Genomic DNA, 23,395 nt, shown 5'->3' on the forward strand with positions numbered 1-23,395 from the left:
CTCTGCCTATGTAGTTGCGGTACACACAATCACATACACTCAGTTGCTTATAAGGAAGGCAGCTTTGTGCACATGAGCTCTTCAGACTGTATTATACTATGTTATCCTACATTTTTGCTTCTTGAGTGGGGTGGCTGACTTTTAAATAAAGCAACATTTTAATCCGTTTCAAACTGTTGAAGAATCTAGCTGCAATGCAACTCAAGAAGGGCAATTATTTGACACAACTGCCATCTAGTGTATATTCTGAAACAGAAAACAATACTGGACTCAAAACATTTCCCTAACAGACACCTTGGTCTGTTAGGGGGAAAACCTAAGCAAAATGTCCCAAGGTACTGAGTACTTAGCCAGAACTCTTCAGGCTAAATGGTAAACAACAAAATAGCAGAGCAGATTAGGGGCTGCACCCAGTGGCGTAGCGTGGGTTGTCAGCACCCGGGGCAAGGCAAGTAATTTGCGCCCCCTAACGGACAGAGAGCTGCGAGTGCGACGCCCCCCCAGATGTTGCGCCCGGTGCGGCCGGCCCCCCTGCACCCCCCACGCTACGCCACTGGCTGCAACCAATGCTACTGGAACAAAGAAACAATAAGTGGACCGTGGGATCCTGGAATTAGATGATGATTTTCTACCACCTAATACAGTTTTTTTGCCTTTTCAGAGTTGCATGCCCTTCAACCACTTTTGTCTGCTTACCCTATTTGGTTTCAACTGATCTTTACCCAGTACTCCATCTAAAATTATTCTTCAGCTTTGCAATTATGAAGACCTTGATTTTCCCATTACTTCCACTCTCTGCTTCACAAGGAGACCTGGATGTTTCACTTATAATTTTAGATACAAATCTGAATAACTGCTGGTTTCTTATTTTCAAAATGCAGGGTCCCAGGGCAGAGCAGCCATTTGGCATGAGTGATGCTCATAATGCCTGGTCTGAAAGACTTTTTTACCTGTGTTTGCACAGGCATGGGCTACATGAGGTTACAGAGTGAATTTGGATAATCATGGCCAGAACCGAACAGGCACTAGATCACCTCAGAAGTTGTTGGTTTTTTAGTGTGTGTTTTTTTAAGATAGCAATGTAAAAGCCATGTTCCTACATGGAGAAACAGTATCTTTGTTGTATACAAAGCTCATTCACACATGCAGATAGTTATTACACAGACAACTACTCTGTCTATTAAACACAACATGGAAGGTTGGATTGTGTAAACTTCCATCCGACACTTCTATTTAATGTGAAAGAAAAACCTGTGAATTGATAGAGGGTCACTTCCTGAAATACTGCCCTTGTTCATTGGGTTATGCTGCCATCTAGTGAAAACTGACTCAATAAAAATATCAGAATGTTACATAGAAGATACTGCTACAGACATAAGACAGGGCAGGGGAATGAAGGAGCATGGTGAGCAAGATCTATACACTATAAAGAAAGCTGACAATGTTCTTTCTCAAATGTGTAGCTTAAACAAAGTCCTTTCTTAGCGGCATTACCAGGAGTTGGTGCATTCAAAATTACTTAACCTATTCCTGTGGTCAATGGTAGCCACTTGGACACCTGATGGCACCAACTAAGTAGGGCTCCAAAATTAGAAGAAAGGGAAAAGGAGAACTGAATGTGGCAGTTAATGTTTATAACACATGGTGCATATGTTTCGTTTGTCACATTTGTAGTAGGTTGCAAGAGAAGGGTATAAAAAGAGGAGAATGAGAGAGGTGTGTGTGTATGTTGCATGACAGAACTGACAAATTATATTTATTCAGGAACAATATGGTTCTTCCCCATCTAGAGAGACCATACTGGGACCATTTTTGGAGTCAGAAAACAACAGCTGTGCTGCACATTAGATATGCTATACCTTCTCTCTTTTTTATGGAGTGCTCTGGTGCCAATCATTTTGGTTGCCAACTGTAATCATTTTGATTTAATATTCAAGACCACATTGCTTAATTTTTGACAGATATTCATTGGTGGTGGGGGGGGGGGGTTGCATTGTACAAATTACCAAGCATATTTCTCACTACTCTTACCCTACCTGCATTTACAGTGCTTTCCTTTTAGACATAATTCTTGGGGAAGGGGCAACAGCCAAAATATATGAGAAGTGTAAAGATGAGTGAATAACTTTCAAGATAATCCCTCTCCCTCCTTGCTAGGTCAAAGACCCTGAAACATCTTTCTAAGTTTGAATCAGTTTAAAAGGTGGTTTACTGTTTTGTAGTGCCAAGTAATGATTCCTGTGTGTGTGTATACAGTGGTACCTCGCAAGACGAATGCCTCGCAAGACGAAATAGTTTTCCGTTTTTTGAGTCGTTCCGCAAGACGAATTTCCCTATGGGCTTGCTTAGCAAGCCGAAACGTCTTGCAAGTTCTTGCGAGTTTGTTTCCTTTTTCTTAAAGCCGCTAATAGCCGCTAATAGCCATGCTTCGCAAGACGAAAAAACCGCAAGACGAAGAGACTCGCGGAACGGATTAATTTCGTCTTGCGAGGCACCACTGTATCATCACTTGAGTAGATGTTAGATTATTAAATCATGCCTATTATATTTATGCAATGAACAGCTGCAACATGCAGCACAGAGTTTCTACACATGAACATGAACACAACATATACTTGGCTAAAATCTGCATTAAAAGCTCTCCAGAAGGGGATTGGTAACATTTGGAATTAAATGACAACCAAACAGTGAGAAACCATGAGTCTGAACCTTTGGAAGTTTCAATTGCTAACACATAGACAATTTCTCATTAAATATTTAAAATAACTTCTGTGAGTGGTTAATTAGGGTAACACAAGAAACAACCAAAGCTTACAATTATATTCTAAAGAGAAACCAGTAAACTGTTGTCCAAAAAACTTATATTAGGAACTTAACTCACCTGAGAAAATATATTTGCAGTTGGAGCAACTCTGCTATCAACAATGCTGTGCAATATTGCTAACAATCTGTCCAGAGGGAATGGCTTTGGCCCAAGAAGGTGACTGCTGGTCTGTTTTAAAAGAAAGTATATTTCATCAGCTGGATTTTCTTGGAACATAGCAGGCTGGATCTTATTTATTTTATTTTTCCAGTTATCAGACAGCAATACATTTTTACTTTAAACAAAAAGCCCCGCTTTTTATTTTTAATACACTGTTTTGCAGTATAGGAGTAAAAGCATTCAAGACTTCAGGAATCAGTGTGTACTAAATTACAAGGATTTCACACATATTAACCCAACTTTTTAAAGATAAAGAGACTGCAGAAAAACAGTTGGGACTGTTTAAAACCACAGTATTAGAAGCTCATCTAGGCCAAATGGATGCCAGTATAGTTAGCAAACAATATCAAAGAAGCTGTTAGAGACAAGAAGACTTATTTTAGAAATAAGTGAAGAAAACAAACAAAAAGGAGCACAGATTTTTGCAGCATTTTTTGTTATGCCATGTGCCCATGGCAGCCACTTTGTGACTGGTGCCCACAGCACTTTCATGAAGTTTAAAGTATTCCCACTGGTCCAAAAAGGTTGGTAAGCTCTGCTCTAGCAAAATGGCCAAGTGTTTGGACTGCAACTGTGGATTTTCCCCCTCTCTTTTAAAAACTCACATGTGATGAGGCTGGTGTCTGGAGGGCCATGGCTTCACCACCCCTGCTAGCCAGTAACACAATGAAGATTATAATTAGTAGTAGTGACAACCACTAACAACAGGCAATGCAATCTGTTGAGGATGCCTCTTACAGAAGGGTCATTAAAATAAATTGAGAGTGCTCTTGCACAGATTTCTCTTATTGCTCTTGGGCTTGTACAGGTGCTCCTGCTGGATTCTGCCTCAGTTAGTTATATTGATTTATTGATTAAATAATTTTAAAAGGGTGGGGAAACCCAGCTTTCTGTTTGAACCAGTTTCACAGAGATTGGGTGCAACAAGGAAGCCTGGTTAGAATTCCAATCTCATGGCTGTGCCAAAGAGGGAATCATGCAAACATGAGGCACTTGCAGGCTAAACACCCATGTTTAGTGTAACATCTGAAAAGGCTGATGATTCACAGTGATAGCCAGGGGACTGTAATTCAAGGTCCAGTAATAAGAATTTCAATGCAACTTGTTTGATCCACACTTATAATTTAAGTACACAGCTATGATGTGGTCACTTGAATTCTGTTAAGGCTCTGTGCACATTCAAAGATCAGGTGAGCCTCTGGTATGTTTATAAAGGAAAAATGGGGAGAAAAAGTCAGCATTTGCTACAACCCAGTAATCTGTACGATGACTGCATGGTTTTAACTTATTTAATTTACAGAGTATAAAACTGCAGATGTAGGAATCATTTTTTTCATTCCATAAACTGATCTTTCATCTCAACATCTCTTCTTGAAGTGTGCATTCCTTATATTTTCTTGCTTCACAACTAGGTTTAAAGGGAAGGCAGTCATGGTTCTAAATCTTTGGATGGCAATCTCTCTCAGTAACAACTTCAGCCATTCTACTGCACTAGTTATCAAAAAGATATAGCAGCTCCGCAATCTTAAAAGGAGCGGAGGAAACAATCATAGGCAATGCTATAAAAATCCAGGGAGGGTTTCTAATGTTATTCATATAAATACATTCTGCAACCTGTAGAAATTATGCAAAAGCAGCAAATCTGCATATAGATTCTTATTTGGCTTGTTTCTGCTATTGCTAGTAAGGGAGTGAAACTTTCTGCCTGCCTCTGGCCACTAGGAGATTTTTGCATGCGTGGAATTATATATGCATGTCTGTGGAGTTTCCTTGGAGGTGGGTGTTCAGTCAAAACAGTTCCTACCCTAAAAAGTCTAAAAGGACACAGATCAAACTAAAGAAGGGATGGTCTTTCCAGCAATGCAAACTATTGCAGAAAGAGAACACATCCACCTGTGGGCGTGGCTGCCTTTATTCCTTTAGGCAGTTCTAGGTCACCTTTTAAGGCAAAGTCCTCTCAAGGCAATCATAGAATAAATAGGAAAATAAAATAGGACATTTCATCATATGTTAAGACAATTTAGTGACACTCTGTTTCAATTGTATACCAGAATGGAGATAATCTATCAAACAGAAAGATGAATTTACCTTTTCATGTTTCTTCTGAAAGTTTTTCTTCCTAATTTTTCCATGATGCTGCAAGTGAAAAGAAAAATCCAACTGTGAAATAGTTATTTACAATGGTACCTAATTTATATGGGGAGAACAGCCCAACTTCACTGAACATATCACACAGCTACGTGACAGCATACACAACAACTGTATTGTTGCTGGTATACTTCATGTAATAACTATTTCATTTATTCTTCAGAAACCCTGTATGGACAATAGCAATGCTAAAATATGGCCCACTGTGGCCTGCCTTTGGCACGTCAAACCGTGACAGACAGTGCACACCACTGAAAAAGTACAGCATTTATAATGGGGGGGGGGAGATTAACTGGAAGACATAAGATAAAAAATAAATCAGAAAGTAATTGTGTGTACCTCTGAAAACAGTTATCCACAAATTTATCTGAAAATTCACTAAACCATTTCAACCATTTAAAACATGCAACTCTCTCGTTTTCTTCCTACTGGTAAAATAGCTGCAAAAAGACTGGGAGGGGAGAAATGTTTTCCTTTCCATCAACTGACAAGATGAAGCAGCTACTGCTTTACTTTAAAATGCTGCCAGCCTTTCCGTGCTTCCTTATCAAATCTAGGTAAAGAAGTAGTTATTTTAGATACAAAGCCAATTTTGCGCCTGTTCAAAATAGCAATTGATGGAAGGCACGGAGGGTTAATTATTTTGGAGAGTTGCCAACCAAATACTGGTATCACCCCACCACTGACGTTTCTTCAGATTTTGCTATTTGGTTATATAAAGTAAATCAAACTGTTGCCTTGCTGAATATTTTTATTAAAAATAAGCAATTTATAAAGATAAAAAAGGAAAAATTACATATAAATTATATTCATCCTAGTGTAGTATAAAACAAGCATATTGCTTAATGAAATGTATCACGTACAATTCATTTCTTTGAAATAATTAAAACCAACCAATTGTTGAGATTTAGGCTTTTCTCCCAGTATTAGAAAAAAGCTTCCATGCTTCCAATGTCCTCAGTGAGTGAAATCCAACATCACACAAAGACTTTCATTTGTGCAACAGGACTCCTCTTTCATCTACATCTACTTTCCCCTGCAACCCATGCCCCTTCCTCAAAAATTCTGCTCCAGGGGACTCTCCAACCACCCAGAGAAGAATTTAGGACGCTTGGCGGGGAATGCTGCAGAGCAGGAGAGAGGAAGAAGTCCAACTGTATGTCCATTCCACTAGCAGATGGATGCAATTGATCATCAACCCCTGTATTAATTCTTTTCTGTCATTAAGCCTCTTACTGTATGTTGGTTTTATGCACCTCCTAACTGACCAAGGGATGCAGGTGGCGCTGTGGGTTAAAGCCTCAGCGCCTAGGACTTGCCGATCGAAAGGTCGGCGGTTCGAATCCCTGCGGCGGGGTGCGCTCCCGCTGCTCGGTCCCAGCGCCTGCCAACCTAGCAGTTCGAAAGCACCTCCGGGTGCAAGTAGATAAATAGGGACCGCTTACCAGCGGGAAGGTAAACGGCGTTTCCGTGTGCGACTCTGGCTCGCCAGATGCAGCTTTGTCACGCTGGCCACGTGACCCGGAAGTGTCTCCAGACAGCGCTGGCCCCTGGCCTCTTAAGTGAGATGGGCGCACAACCCCAGAGTCTGTCAAGACTGGCCCGTACGGGCAGGGGTGCCTTTACCTTTACCTAACTGACCAAAGCATCTTTTCTCACTGCCATACAGGTAGGATTCCACTGTGGTGTGAAGTCCCAAGAGAAAGAGGCCCAGGGCAGAAAAAAACAAGTTTCCCACTCCTGTTTTAAAGCAAGGGAGAAGAGCCTTCAGAGCAGGGAGAAAATGTGGCCTTCCAGACTTCTCTGGAAGGTGTCTTTGAACTATGAGAATGGTGCTGGAGGACGGAGAAGGGCTTTTGTGAGACTCCAATGTAGCTTATATTGGAAAGGCAAGAGTCATATCTGTTGTTCTATCTATTTTTGCTTCTAGGCCTTCCCACTACCACTGTGTCACCCCTGGAAGGTTATCTACAAAGGAATGCAGCATTCAGACTGCAGTCACACAAGATTGCTGAAAAGGCTATTAATGTGTACATACTGGCTAGGAGTCAAAAAGCTACTTAAAGGTATGTCCAGTCAGAATTTTGACTCTCTTCTTTGATCTCTACCCCAGATGAAACTATATCCCCCACTTTCAACAGTGTTTTGCCGTATAGAATTGAGGGGAGAGATTGCTATTGAAGTGCTACCAAGTCTGGCTCAAAGCTCCATTGAACAAGTAGAGCTAGTAGTGTAATTTTAGCCATGGTTTATAAAGCTCTTTAGAGACATAGGAAAAGGTAAAGGGACCCCTGACCATTAGGTCTAGTCGTGACCAACTCTGGGGTTGCGGTGCTCATCTCGCTTTATTGGCCGAGGGAGCCGGCGTACAGCTTCCGGGTCATGTGGCCAGCACGACTAAGCCGCTTCTGGCAAACCAGAGCAGCACATGGAAACGCCATTTACCTTCCTGCCGGAGCAGTACCTATTTATCTACCTGCATTTTGATGTGCTTTCGAACTGCTAGGTTGGCAGGAGCTGGGACCGAGGAACGGGAGCTCACCCCGTTGTGGGGATTCGAACTGCTGACCTTCTGATCAGCAAGTCCTAGGCTCTGTGGTTTAACCCACAGCACCACCCGCGTCCCTCTTTAGAGACATACAAATGTATTACAGAATGTTAAAGAATGCTAGAACAGATTACGGCAAAAAGAAGAAACCTATTTACCTTAACGAAGAACCTCTTATCTGTCCTGGCAGGGTTGTAAGAAGCAAGGTATGCAGCTATTAGTAGGAACTTGGAATAATATGGAAGTTCTACATGAGCATGAGCTGAAAGTCCTAGAAAAAAATTGTGAGACAAAAAAAATGTATGAGTTTGAAAGACTTAAGTTAACCAATGTTGATCACCACAAACCCCATTTGCTGGAAGAAAATATGTACCAGCATTCCGTGCTGCCTGTTTAGTTTCTTTAAACTGTCGGTGTATTCGCAAATGCATACTGAAGACAATGACTGAATTGCTCCAAATTACAGGGGTATTTTTTGTCAATAATTAACACTACACTATTACTTCTTCACATACCTTTTAGTTGCCCGGCTTCACCATCATCCTGGAGTAATTGTTCCCACTGGGAGCTAAAAGACAATGCAGCTATTTTTAAAAATGCATTTGCCATGCCTAAAAGCAAGACACTTAGACATTTGATTTTTAGAGATGAGTGAGTGCATTTGTGTTACTTTTAAATAGGAATAATTATGCAATTAAACTGTTTTAAAGTATATAGACGATTAACAATGTCAGATTATTCTGATTTACATCAGTTAGCCAGACAAAAACAGTCAAAGTAACTTTTATTCTTGGATTTAACATTGGCTAAATCTAACCTAAGGAGTAGTGATGTATGGAAGTGAGAGCTGGACCATAAAGAAGGCTGATCGCCAAAGAATTGATGCTTTTGAATTCTGGTGCTGGAGGAGACTCTTGAGAGTCCCATGGACTGCAAGAAGATCAAACCTCTCCATTCTGAAGAAAATCAGCCCTGAGTGCTCACTGGAAGGACAGATCCTGAAGCTGAGGCTCCAGTACTTTGGCCACCTCATGAGAAGAGAAGACTCCCTGGAAAAGACCCTGATGTTGGTAAAGATGGAGGGCACAAGGAGAAGGGGACGACAGAGGACGAGATGGTTGGACAGTGTTCTCGAAGCTACCAGCATAAGTTTGACCAAACTGCGGGAGGCAGTGGAAGACAGGAGCAGGGGCGCCGACTTATAAAAAATATTGGGGGGGCCCATACCGACTTATAAAAAATATTGGGGGGCCCAAGACCTCCAAACCGCTGCTGCCCCGACCTTAAGTGAACCTGTGAGAGCCCGCCCTTTGCGCCAGCCCCGCGAGATTGTTGATGGGTCGAGAGTGGCTTTGTTTTAACTCATTACTGAATGTATTTTAAAAGGTAACTATCGTCAAACAAGGAAAATAAAAAATACCAACATAATTTTGTGATTTTACAAAGCATAATATAACTAATAATTTTTGAGGGGGCTCGGGCCCCCTCAGGCCCCATGGAGTCGGCGCCTATGGACAGGAGTGCCTGGCGTGCTCTGGTTCATGGGGTCACGAAGAGTCAGACACGACTAAACGACTAAACAACAACAACCTAAGGATGGTGCAACCTGGCCTGCAAGCAACTACTACTACTACTGATGCCTCATTATAGACCCAGTTTAGGAGTATCGACAGGCAAGTCTCTAGTTCACTTCTCACCAAAGTTCATTAAGTGGTCGTAGGCAAGCCATAATCTTCTAGCCTCTCACCTGCATTATGGGGAAATTACTGAACTACCATGTAGGGTAGGTTGTAAGCATTGTGTGTGAAATACTTTGAATACTCAAAAAGCACTATATCAAATGCCAACCATATTAAACTGCCAAAAAGAACCAATACTAGCTTTAAAACTGTCATGCACAAGGGTAGAATGGGAAAAACCCAAACACAATACTTCAGTTGCTAGGTAACTCCCCATTCAGGTTCTCTGGTTCCATTTCATTGTTGTAGCTGCTTCCAAACTGGATAGGGAATTGTAGCAAGAAGAATGACTCCCCACCCACCACCACAAAAGACAACACCAAATGATTTCACCTGGGATGGGGAGACAGGGGGGAACAGAAAGCTAGTCCTCAAGTCTAGGTAACCCCTATTTGTGGCCTGCTGGCAAAAATAGTCACTAAACACAGCAACATTTATGTAAATGAAAAATGGATAAAGGGTTAAGTGTAGGTAAAACAGAATAATATTCTACAATCAGTTAATTACAAAAGACTTGTCTTATGGGACCGCTTCTCCTGGTATGCCCCACGGAGGACCTTAAGGTCCATGAATAACAACACTTTGGAGGTCTCAAGCCTCAAGGAGGTTAGATTGGTTTCAACTAGGGCTAGGGTTAGGGCCTTTCCTGGTGGAACGCTCTCTCACAAGAGACCAGGGCCCTGCGGGATCTGACACCTTTCCGCAGGGCCTGCAAGACGGAGTTGTTCCGCCTGGCCTTCGGCTTAGACTCACTCTGACCCCTTATATGGGATTTGGTATATAAATTTTGGGATTGACTTTTTTGCTGGCCCATATAGGACCAGCATGGCTGGCTGGCTCGGGTGAATATCTGATGTTTCCTCCCTTTATGGTCTTAATTTATGGGCTATTACTAAAATGAGGCTGCATTTTAAGTTGTATTTTAATTGTTTGTTTGTTGTTGTTTTTCTTTTCTATTACGTTTTACTGTAATTCATATTTGGTGTTAGCTGCCCTGAGCCCAGCCCTGGCCAGAGAGGGCGGGGTATAAATAAAAATATTATTATTATTATTATTATTATTATTATTATTATTATTATTATTATTATTATTATCATCTGTATAGCAAAATGCTAAGTTGTACAATATGATTCTAAAGTGCATTAAAGTATTGACTTTTTAAAATAACATAAATATCAATAGCAATCAGTGAAAATTTTAAATATTAACAGCATGAGCTTAGTATCCAGTTATGCTGGATGGTATGGGACTGCGACAAAATCCCCTTTCAGACTTCTCACTGTCATGCTAATCTTCCATATAATCTTTATATGTTTCCATATAAACATTTGCTGCATCTCAGATCACACACATTCAGCTTAAACTAGTATAGCCCTGGTACAGATTATATAACCTTTCCCCAGCAAATGCACACAAATATCCAACAAGCCCTGCTCTCTCTGGAAGAAAGAGAAAAGTGAAGAAAATTAATTTAACCAGTCAATCTCACAAATTTCAATGGGAGAAATTTAAGCACCTCAAATCAAATTGCATGTATCGCTTAACCAAAGGGGTCATTACAATATAGTTTACAAAAGGAACCCTAGCATAAAAATAGAAAGCAACCAAAATACATAATTCCTGTATAAAAAAAATATTAATTAAACTAATTAAATAAATAAATCACCCCAAGCACCTCTCCACCAGCACACCACACCAATTTGCAGACTTCCCACATCTCATCTAGCAGCACCTTTACCTAACAGCTTTATCCTAATGTTCCATTTAGAAACAGACACGTACTGCATTATTTTTCATTTATTGGTAGGCGTAACCTATTTAACAGATTTTTAAAAGCCAGGACATCTGCTTTAGCAGGAAAGAATACCACCTACAGCACCTACTTGACATTTTAGGTAAGCCTCGAGAGGCAGCTTTCTAAAAATAAAGAGGGGGACAATTACCTTGATATTTCCCGCAGATAAACAGTCTGCATAGCTTTCTTCAAGTGGGATTCAATATTTTTCCAAAGTTTGCGTGTGTCACGTTCACTTGCTGTATCACAAACACACAAAAGTAGTATTGATTCAAGATGAACTTTGAGAAGTGTTCAGGTGATACACTGGCTCTTGCATTTAATATAGGTTTACAGATTAAAAGTCACATTTCTTTTGAGATTCTGGTGCTGATTATGTTCATAACATCAAACTATAGTATAACTGTTTGTTATGCTGCAAATGTTGCATAATGGAAAAATGTTTTGATAACGGACCGATGGTTTAGCATGATATGCATAAGGTAGAACAAAGCTCAGCTTATGCACTCTCCCCTCCTATGCAGATGTGTACAATCTGAGAATAACTGGAACTGCAATCATGGAAATTGTAGAGTTGGAAGGGACCACAAGGGTCATCCATTCCAACCCTTTGTAATACAGGAATCTTTTTGCCCAATGTGGGGCTCAAACCCACAACTCTGAGATTAAGAGTTCCATGCCCTACTGACTGATAATTCTATGTCTTATCTGCATCCTTTCAGCTGAAAAGACTCTTCAGTCCTGCCCTTTCCTTGTTAATCAGGTGCAGACAAAGCACCGTCCAATTACCTAACCACTGTTCAAGAGACTTAAATTGCACAATCCCTACCTTCTCACTCATTCTCTCCAGAAAGCATCCCCCTCTCCTTCCTTGGAGATCAGCCCTATGGGTATAGCCAATCTTGCTGTTCAGTTTAGCACAGGGTCCAAACTAACTATGATTAGACGACTGAGCCTGCCCATGACCCCTAAAGTACTGCACACTCCATTTCCAACAATGATTACCAATTGTGGTTTGGGGAATACACATAAGACTAACTCCACAGCAAGCCCCCAAACTGAAAGAGAACGATGCCCAAGTGAGAGAGAAGGCAGGAAGAGTAAATCAGCCCAAGGAGCACTTCTGATTTGCCTAATCATGGTCAGAAATATATAAAGACTCAAAGCTTTTTATTGCCTCCTCTCTAGAATCATCCACTATTTATTCATATGAACGAAAAACACTCACCCTTTTGCTGGACCACAGGTTCACAGTACTTGGAAAAATTGAGTGCAGCCTGCAAGACAAGCAGTGGTATAATTGGTATCATCCCAAATTTGAAATCCTTACATCCCTGGCATTCGAAAGAACCCTGGGACATGTTTTAAAAATATCCTGCCCCTATCCGAAAAGGAGCTGCAACACCCCTCTCCAACCCTGAAGAGCAGCAGCTTACAATGAAATTACATGCAGGAGAAATAAAACAAGAAAAGGGTAGATGGATTAGTGACTGCACAAAGCCATAAAAACAAAATAAATCTTTGGCATGGATAAGCAGGACAGTATAATGCCATATCTGATAACCTGAAGGTCCTGAATGCATGTCCATATTTTAAGACAGGAATGGAGAACCTCTTTCAGTACTGGAGCCACATAACCTAGTGGGCAACTTTCCAAGGGTGACATGCTGGGAGTGGGTGCAACAAGGGATATAAATATCTTTGTACAGTAGGTTACAGTCCAGCCACATAAAAGTCAGAAATTTCCATTTGTGTACCTACTCATCTAGGCAACCAAGAGGCATTAGTACATTTCAAGGATGTTCAGACACAGCAACCATGTCTTTCAGAACCCGCTCAGCTGCTGGTGAGAAAGCTGCATTATTCCAGCCCCTACATGTAGGCAACAGTTACTTTTATGTATGCAGATCAATAATCTGGCTTTGTGAAGGCTGCAAGCTCGCTGAGCTTCTCTTTCTTGTCTGCCGAGCCGACAACCTAGCAACCTACACCTGGTTACATACTGAGAAATAGCACAGAATCCACATGCTATGTTATATAGGACATTCTAAGAATTCCAAAGCCAGCATCAAAAGCACTATGACACCACATTCATTATGAAAGCACCAAAGAGATCCCTTACTAGATGTCGGAGCTCCTTCAGGTCCCTGCAGACAGGATAGAAAACTCCAAGCAGAATATTTATATATGCAGCGTAAAAATCAAAAGAATACTCCGGAGGATGGTCATGGGACAGAATCTTTTGCAGGTGTCCTGTTTAAAGAAAGAGCATTGAAAAACAAAAAGCTGATGAGCACATCATAGAATTGTTCTCAGGCTAAAAATTATGCAGAGAAGAAGCAATGTGTGCACACTTTAGATATATAGTTATACTACAGCAGGAAACACCCCTTTCTTCCAGAGGGCCTGTAATCCCCTCCTGCCAATTCAGCACTGAACACATTTTAACCAGCTCTGGAAAATCCAGTAGGAAGGAGTCTCCAACGTGAAAGAACAGCGATTGCCAAAATCACCATGTCTGGTTTCAGGGGGAAGCTTACATGTTTCCAGTCATCTCTCTTCAAGATAAAGGCACACACTTTCGGACTCAGTCAGCTGTGAGTACAGCAATCAAACCTAAACAAACCCTAAATCAGGCATTTTTAATCAGATCAAACTCCAAGGTTCCCCTTCTGATCAATTTCTCTTTCAGGCCCAGATTTCAGGGTAAGAACAAGTTCTCCATTTCAAATTTGACCCGAGTTCAGTTTAGGTATTAAACTACAGAAAAACATGCACTTTTCTGGTAGCTACAACGGTGCTGAAAACTTGGTAATGTGATATGCACTTAAAGATAAAGAATTCCAAGATTTGGAAGTTTAACTAGCAACATAATTTCTCTCTCACAATGAGTAAGGACCACCCTCCCCAAAAGCTCTGGATTTCACCATCCTTTTCATAAAACCAGGTTAATTCTCTCAAACCAGGAGTTCTTAATTCCTTGGACTGCAAGGGGTGTGATGTATGCACACATACAGAAAATAAAGGTACTAATTATTCGTTCTTCAAAAAGTAGATGTTAAACATCATCCCAGCGCCCATCAAATCTAGTATTCTGTTTGCATCCAAGAGTAACTAGCCAGTTCCCTTTGGAAACTTGGAAGCATGTTGTGGAGAGAAGGTAGCTTTCCCTAGTCGGTTTGCCTCCAGCATCTGATACTCAGGTATACAGCTTCCATTCACAGATATTTCGTTTAGCTATTATGTTTAATAGCCACGAACAACCCAAAACAAGTGTACTGTGTTACCTATGCTGTAGTCTGGAAAAAACAACGGCAATGGTTCAAGGCATCCTGTAGCTGGACGAAGCAGTTCCCACACAATTTCACTAAGAAGGACCACAGTCACGTTTCTCTCCGTCTGGAGGACAGGGGTTGGGGAGGGGAGAGAGAGAAAAGGTGACCTTGTAGCTGCGTTTTTAGTCACAGAAAAACTTGTGAAGTTTCTTTCTAATTGAAACAAACTCATCTGATTCAGCATTTTATTGCAAATTATTTGCATAATCATAAGACCGTAAGCAGCCTAATCAAGCAGCTAATACACCTGCATTTTAAAAAATCCAGTTCTTCTATTGTTGTGTACTATGGCATTTAAGCTAAATAGGGCTGCACATCTTAATTGTCAGGAAGGAGGCTTGTGTTTGCTTGAAAAAGCTTGACTCTTAAATTATTAAAATCTTAGTAAGATAAACGGACAGTCAATCTGTTGGTCAGTTGCTTTCACAACATGCCTATGAGCTCAATTGAGACATACAATTTTCAATCTTCAAATCATTGCTCCCTCCTTTCTTGAGCAAGCTCCCTGCAGCAGCATGTTCCTAGGATGTAGCTTGAAAATGAGGGACACAGCATCTGAATTGAGACTTCCTTATCATAGAATCATAGAGTTGGAAGTGACCCTGAGGACCATCTAGTCCAGTGTTAGCCAAACCTGGCCCTCCAGCTGTTTTGGGACTACAATTCCCATCATCCCTGACTACTGGTCCTGTTAGCTAGGGATAATGGGAGTTGTAGTCCAAAAACAGCTGGCGGGCCAAGTTTGGCCACCACTGATCTAGTCCAACCCTCTACTTCTGAGTAGACATATATAGGATTCCAGCCTCAGTTTCTTTGAATTTTTACCCTACAGTTTCTAACAATACAGATTCGAAGGTATCAGTTTACACTAAGGGCAACTCCACTGACAACCAGAAGACCAGGAATCTAGGCTTCTATAATTAAATCAAATCCATATGGCTTCAGGAAATATAAATGCAGATTTATAAGTGTTTTCACCTACGGAATCAGAGGTGCCAATTGCTGTTCAGGCCTGAATTATTCGGAGGGAGAGAAAATGTGTCTCTTCTCTCTCAAGATACTCAAGGAGCTTTAAAGGTAAAGGTAAAGGGGACCCCTGACCATTAGGTCCAGTCGCGGACGACTCTGGGGTTGCGACGCTCATCTCGCTTTATTTGCCGAGGGAGCCGGCATACAGCTTCCAGGTCATGTGGCCAGTATGACTAAGCCGCTTCTGGCGAACCAGTGCAGCGCACGGAAATGCCGTTTACCTTCCTGCTGGAGTGGTACCTATTTATCTACTTGCACTTTGATGTGCTTTCAAACTGCTAGGTTGGCAGGAGCAGGGACCAAGCAACGGGAGCTCACCCCGTCGCGGGAATTCGAAATGCCGACTTTCTGATTGGCCAACCCTAGGCTCCGTTGTTTAACCCACAGCACCACCCATGTCCCAAGGAGCTTTACAGACATATAGTAAAGTGAGGGAGGCAAAGGTTTTTTAATACCTTTTAACCTACCTACCAAGATTTTAAGGCACTTGTCCTAATCTAGAGGCTGAGTATCACATGAAAACAAAGGCATTTCCCATTATTAAGAGAAGAGTTTATGTTTTCAAATCTCACCTTCCATAGCACACAATATGACCTTGCTACATATATCAGTTTCTGAATTAGGATCAATTAGCTTTTCAAGCCTCTTTTGCATATCACTATTGTTCCATCATCACACACAAAATGATAGGTGTGTAGCCATCCTTCCCAACAGCAGCACCAGGAATTTTCCAACAAATTGATCTCTAATTATTCTCCTGGTAGGAGAGTTAATGAGTCTTGTCTGTTTTTCACAATACTCCTTGGCTCCTACCCTACCAGCAAGACATAAGAATCATGCACTATGCTTCTCTAATCCACTTGAATTGCTGCAAAAGCCAGCGTCAATCGAAAGCAAAACACATTTCTTCCCTGCAGTCGAAGTCTCACATTTGTTACAGTCACATTTGTTACAGTTCATCAGATTATTGCAAAAGAAACACATGAAAGTGCCAAAGCAAGCAACACGCGCATTCTCCATTCCAGTGTGCTACCAAGATTAATGAACATCTACAAAAAATGATCAGTACCGTTTATCAGGTTCCTACATGTACAGGAAAGTGGCAAGAAGAGCAACCCTGAAGTAGCATTTCAAATGCTCTAGGAGCATATCGTTAACCTCCCTGTCCCAGAAATCAAAAGCAAGGTAAGCTGTAACAAGCAACATGAAACATCTACTTTACACAACATAATTCCAAGGTGGAAAGGGGACAATGATGATTCCCTTGTCTCCAACACTGGACCACTGTACACATCACAATAGTTATTGGTTTACTGTGAATGCACAGAAGGCTCCAGTATTGCTCCTCCCATAGCAGAAGTGGGAGCCAGCTGTTTTATAGAATGCAGCTGGGGAATGAAGAAACCCATGCCAAAAGAAAAAGCTAGTTTCTTCAAGCTGTGGTGAGTAAGGATGCCTCCAGGTGAGCAAGAAAGCAGTGTACTGTAACTGGAAGAGGTATGGTACTTCTTTCTTTCTTAATGCCCCAGAGTTGCACTGAATAGTGGATTCACCGTATTTCACAGCAGAAATTGGCTCATTGAACCTACATAGTACATACTGGAAATTTGTTTTATAAGTACCGCTAAAATGAAGTCGCTCAATAAGGATCCCTTGGTCAATTTACTTACCAGTTCTTGTAGTCTAAGGAAACCTGGCAAGAGGTTTGTTTCTAGTTCCCTCAGCTGCTCTGCTTTATCCAAAACCTTTAAAACCAAAGAGAAATTTTATTACACAAAGTAACTCATAAGCAATTTAAAACGTTTGAATTACTTAAGTCCACTGATTTCCAGTGAGGCTACTCTGAGTAGGATTAATGTTGGTTATCACTTTATATATAAACATGGGATCCTAATCCAAAGAGGAAAACGCAGTGGTGGATGAATAGACAGCAGGAGAGTGGGACTGAATGTGGTGGGGTAGAATTAAGAGTGACAGAGGTCAGCTGAAAAGGATAGTTAGGGAGTAGGACAGAGTTAGAGGAGCTGAAAGCTAAACAGACTAAGAATAATCAGGGAGAATTAAACTGTTAAAAGAGAATTGTTATGCTAAAACTATGTGTTCCTATCAAATTACCAATAGTACTAGATATTATTTCCCAAAAATAAATATATTTACAGAGTTCTACAATTAAGGAGGGTGACCTGAGGAAGACTACATTAGGAGATTTCACTCCACACAGTGCCTTTTAATCACAGAGCCAAGTTTATAAAAGACTCTCTATACATTAATAGGTAGGGGCAGCAAATTATTTGGAGGACTATTAAGGGATGTTTGCACTCGATGGGCCACCTAAACAAATTATGCATTCATTTATTTCTATGTAACAAAATGTATATACCAAATGATTGCAATAAAAACTCTAGGTGGGCCTTAAAGATATTGGCAAACACTTTATACAGAACTTTACGTACGCCATCTAAGTAATCCTTTTAACAACACTGTCAAGGAATAGCATGCAAAACGTCCCAGGTTCAATCCCTGGCAGCTCCAGGTAGGACTGGAAATGTCCTCTGGCTGAAACCTTGGACAGCAGCTTTGCCTCTAGTATAGAGTTAGACAATAGAGAACAGCTCCCTATATTCCTGCTCCTTCTATGACCGCCATACTGAGATTGGGGGCTGTGTGTGTGTGTGTGTGTGTGTGTGTGTGATAGCTTGGCTAAGGCCACCCGGTGGATTCAACAGGGAAAAGGTCACATTAACTGTTATGCTACACCAGCTCTTATGTGTTAAAGATAACTAGACTGATGAATTGCAATTCCAAACACAGGAGAGAAGAAACACGAAGGACACATTGTTCTCAACGCAGGCATAAACACAAAGTTTTATTGGCACCATCCTTCACCAGGGAAAATGAATCATTTTGAGCCTCATGATTAATCATGATTGTTCAGTACCTGTTCTTGGATTAAGAGAAGCATTTAGAAGCCACTGAAGAGACCATCCATTTATCTTAATTTTCACTGAATTAATTGAGGCTGAAATATCTTACGTTATTTACGAATGAAACGAAATAGCATAGATTAGTTTTGCCAGCTTCTGCTACCAGAACGCAAGTTCTTCCATCAATCTCCATTTAAACCGCCCCATAATAAATCCAAAGACACAGGTTAATTCACATAAATTGATTTCTCCCCCACTCTTGTCTATTTTCATGCACAGCAGAATGAAATGCTCTAATTTAACACTTAATTGTTCTGATTTACCAACATCTTATCCAATAAAATTGATCATTCTACAACATTTAATGTCCTGCCCTAGTATTTTATTATCTATTTTCAAGTAATTTCAAATATTACGTAAGTAACATTATTAATTCCCAAAAATTGGTTCTAAAACCAGTTAAGTCAAGGGTTGCTCCGCTGTAACATGCTCATATGACAGCAGTCAGAATCTCACACCACATTTTTAGCATTTATCTATGCTCATTTTATGAGCATAAATTTTATGCTCATTTTACGGTGCTGGAGGAGACTCTTGAGAGTCCCATGGACTGCAAGAAGATCAAACCTATCCATTCTTAAGGAAATCAGCCCTGAGTGCTCACTGGAAGGACAGATCCTGAAGCTGAGACTCCAGTAATTTGGCCACCTCATGAGAAGAGAAGACTCCCTGGAAAAGACCCTGATGTTGGGAAAGATTGAGGGCACAAGGAGAAGGGGACTACGGAGGACGAGATGGTTGGACAGTGTTCTCGAAGCTACCAGCATGAGTTTGACCAAACTGCGGGAGGCAGTGGAAGACAGGAGTGCCTGGCGTGCTCTGGTCCAGGGGGTCACGAAAAGTCGGACACGACTAAACGACTAAACAACAAATGCTCATTTTTCCTGAAGAAAATGGAGGAGGTCCTTTGATGTACTTTGTTTAAATGCATAAAGATACTGTACATTTAAGTAAGCATTTCCTTGACTTCCCACTTAGCAGTAATTCTTATCGCTAGAAGGGTGGGACTCTTCAATGTAGGAAGATCTCTTCCACCAATAGCAACTGTCTGAATACCAGACAAGATGCCATGGGTCCTTCTCTGCTGGGCAATGACTGGGTGTGAAGAACCCATACAATTGGCCGAAGGAATTACTGTACTTTCTACCATCCACTCACCTTGTCACTACTACCAGCATTATTTTTGATAACATACACCCTGTCCAAGAGACACAGTCAGAAAGCACAATGTCAAATTCATTACCTCCGAATTCAAAGAAATTAAGTGAGCCAAAGATGTTGGGCACACTCACTAACTTTTTTGGCTGTTTATTTAAACAGCAGGCTTCCCTAGCATATCACAAACAGCCGTAGAAACATGCCTCAGTTTCAACAGTAATTTACCATGTGGAATATGGTGCTTCTGGCTTGAGAAACCATTGTTGAAAAACTCCCTTGAAGGTACATGGTTCTTTGGAAAATGGCCAGAACTAACCACAGGCTAATTCATATTTATAGGTGTCACCTCGGAAGTGTCCCACACAAGTGGTGTGGAGCGGCCATCAGGCAGTCCTGATTGTGAAATTTACCTCCTAACGTACAGAGTGTGAACATGGCCGCGGCAATCTATGCAATCCTGCAATTGGGCAACTCATTGGAGCCATGTGTGCAGCTTCCAGAAGGTGGCACCAGCTTTACATGTGAGCTCTTCTCAGCCAGTCACAATAGGATTGCTCTTAACGTGAGCCAGTCTTCAACTTAATGCACACAGCCTTTTTCATCTTAGCCTTCAGCCAAAGGCCAGGGCAAACACCTGTCTCAAATTTTTTTGGGAAAAGCACTTGGGTTTGGGACTTTGCCTGTAATGGCAAGAAGCAGGGCAGCCACAAGGAATATGTGCCTTAGCCAACCATCTCCCTTACAACCAGTTTAGAGCTACGAAACCTGGATTTAAATATCAAAGCAGGGCTGCAGGATCATGTACATATCCTCTTCCCTGATGATAAGCACATTCTCACAGTATATGAGCAAAGGCAGGTCCACTTTAACCTCCTTTGAAGACATTCACATAAACCAAGGAAGAGGATCAGAAGGAACGCACAACAGGAGTGGTAGAGTGTATACAATCCCACAGCCCACTCCCAAAACCAGAGATCAACCATAGGCCTGAACAGAGCCTTAGGAACAAAGGAAACTGCCTTATACCAGGTCAGACCAATTTTCTCCCTAGCCTAATACTGTCTGCTCTGGCCAGAAGTGACTCTCTAGGATCTCAGGCAGAGATCTTTCGTATCAGTTGTGGTCCTTTTAACTGGAGCTACCCAGGACTGAATCTAAGAACTTCTCTATGCAAAATATGTATTCTGTCGCTAAGCTACAAAGTCCAATATTATTTTCACTGGAGATCAGTGTGACAGAAATCAGTGGGGCTCATACCCACGTAAGCAAACATACGTTTGCAGCCATAAAGGCACAAAACAGGACCGTAAAGCCATGGTATAATTCCTAAAGTCAGGAGTTAATCCACCATTATAATAGCCAATGTTTAATAGGTATCTGAATGTGTTTCAAAATGTATTCACAGATTTTTATTAGACTCCAGGATGGACAGTGTACTAGTAGCTTGCTGAATAGAACACCAAAGGAGGGAAGGGTGGCAGTGAAGTTACAAGTTGCTCAAAATTAACATAAAATTTTCAGTGTGATATTACTTTCTCAGTTTTCCTCAGAGGTTCAGAATGAGATCTTTCTCTTGAAAGGAATTCATCTATTCCCACTGTGTATCCATTAACGAGTGTTTCTGCATTAACTATTTTTCATACAAAGTAGTACAATAATCTTTCACCCACATTTCCTTTCTCCTCCATCTACTCTTCACAGACTATGTAGAATTATGTTGCCCAATTAATTTTTCATTGCTCTAGTTATACGTACACACTACATTATTTATTCAAGTGCGCTTAAAGCTTTTACAACAAAAACCCCAGATTTTCATCTTGCCCCTAGACTATAAGATTCATAAAATTAACAGCCTGTTATTCAAAGGAGCTAATTCCCCTCCCCAAACCACAAACTTTATGCTAGCCTACCCAAACCTTCCCATTTACATTAGCTGCCCCACTTAATAGCGTTATAGTACAAACCCTTCAGTAACAGTTAGTTGGTTGTCTGAGTTGATAATGTTTGTTCCCCTTCCCACACTTGGCTAAAATAAACATTGGTATGTTCTAGTATCCTCATTCACCTTTACATAATCAATTATTAAATCAGGGAGTTTAAAAAGCTGCCACAGAGAGCCTTATGATTCCTTGGAAGTAAATATCAGATTGCTCAATCAGAAAATTACAATGGTGGACAAACGTTTCTAAAAGGCACCAACACTTCCATTCTAATATACAGCTACAGTAAAGTTTTGGATGTGTTCTAGGCTGTATTCTTAGTTCACATTAGGCAACGGAGAGCTCTAACTGGCCAGAGCAGTGCCCTACATGAATGGGCACCTTAGAGCTAGAGTGAGCAGAAGTTGGATCTCTGGATGCAATGAAGCTGACCAGCAAGAATTTCTGACTCCCAGTTGCTCAACAAACAAAATGGATTCCACAATCCTGAATTCAGCCCAGTGCTGACCTAGAGCATGACTCCTGCAATATGTGGGATGTTCCTTAACAAGCAAAACAGTGCAGGAAAAGTTTTGATTGGATGTAAATTTTCCCTTCCTGTGCCAAAGGAAGACAACCTCTGGGTCTAACACAAAACATTAAAATAAGAATGGGAAATCTATTTAATTTCCATTGCCAACAGAAGCTTCAACAGTCTTGACAGCTGCTATTGAACTCATAAAGCAGTTGGGTTTTGTTTAAGTTGTGAAGAAACTTCCTAAATGGATGGTGGCAATGTATAGAAAACACTTTAAAAAGTAGTTGAACTTGTCTGCTCTATGTAAAGAACAATCTTCCTAAATCCTAAAATTACTGAAGATGATCTCAAGCTAGCTATAAAAAACCCTGAAAACCAATAAAACATCAGGCCTAGATGGGTTTTCTTAAAATTTCTTCAAGAAATTTAAAGAACTTACAGGAGGAAGAGGAAGCCCACCTGCTCCTGCCAAGGAGACAGGGGCCTGCTTCAGTCGCCTTAGCAACTGCCTTCTTCTACCTCCCCACCTCCTTTACGAAACTGTAAAACATCATCATATTGCCGGCGGTGTATTACAATGTTGGAAAGCAGATATCACCCAGCCCTAAACCCAGGTGGCCTTTCAAACTTACCACATACAAAGTTTGTTTCTGCAGATCAGGTGTCATAGTTGCCTGCTTAAATAAACGTATGAAATCGTTGAACGTATCACAGAATGGAAGAGGATATTCTTCCTTAGAGGAAAGGCTTTGTAACTGTCTCAGAATTTCTTCTAGAAGTAGTCTTGAAGTGAAACATTCAACACAGTTCACAAACACATGAGGCAGCTAAGGAGAAAGAAAATCGCATTAATGCTGTTACAAGAATTTGCAGAGAATACTACCAGCAGGTTTTTTTTGTTTTGCTCTTTTAAAAAAAGAAAAAACCAACAACCTGAGAGTTTCATTCACATTTCTTGACATAATTACTTCTCAATGAGGATTGCTTGCTAACAAACATGCAAGTATTTCAGTACTAAATATTGAATGATTGGACTTCATGTATGAAGTTGAAATAATTATTTGCTGCCATTTCAATGTATTCTACACACAGTGGGAAGTTCATGAAAGTGAATCCAATAAACAACTACAGTGGACCCTCGGATTATGTTACCTTCGGGTAACGTAACTTTCGGGTTGCGAATGCAGCAAACCTGGATGTGTATACTTCTGGGTTTCAC

The 23,395-nt window shown here is 40.9% G+C and overlaps 1 protein-coding gene across 2 annotated transcripts in view; it reads right to left on the reverse strand.

Annotated features, from left to right (window-relative positions):
- ORC5 (origin recognition complex subunit 5) overlaps positions 1 to 23,395 on the reverse strand; it is a 68,216-nt gene that overhangs the window by 38,134 nt on the left and 6,687 nt on the right. For both annotated transcript variants that reach the window (XM_081927826.1, XM_081927827.1), the window contains exons 4-13: positions 22,809 to 23,003; positions 17,248 to 17,322; positions 14,501 to 14,612; positions 13,336 to 13,466; positions 12,442 to 12,490; positions 11,362 to 11,452; positions 8,195 to 8,247; positions 7,838 to 7,950; positions 5,072 to 5,119; positions 2,882 to 2,992 (exon numbers count right to left, since the gene is read on the reverse strand). In XM_081927826.1, coding sequence (XP_081783952.1) covers positions 2,882 to 2,992; positions 5,072 to 5,119; positions 7,838 to 7,950; positions 8,195 to 8,247; positions 11,362 to 11,452; positions 12,442 to 12,490; positions 13,336 to 13,466; positions 14,501 to 14,612; positions 17,248 to 17,322; positions 22,809 to 23,003 — 978 coding nt within the window. The remainder of the gene's footprint in view (positions 1 to 2,881; positions 2,993 to 5,071; positions 5,120 to 7,837; positions 7,951 to 8,194; positions 8,248 to 11,361; positions 11,453 to 12,441; positions 12,491 to 13,335; positions 13,467 to 14,500; positions 14,613 to 17,247; positions 17,323 to 22,808; positions 23,004 to 23,395) is intronic.

The sequence above is a fragment of the Podarcis melisellensis genome (assembly GCF_964234715.1).
Source record: "Podarcis melisellensis genome assembly, chromosome: 10".
NCBI lineage: Eukaryota > Metazoa > Chordata > Lepidosauria > Squamata > Lacertidae > Podarcis > Podarcis melisellensis.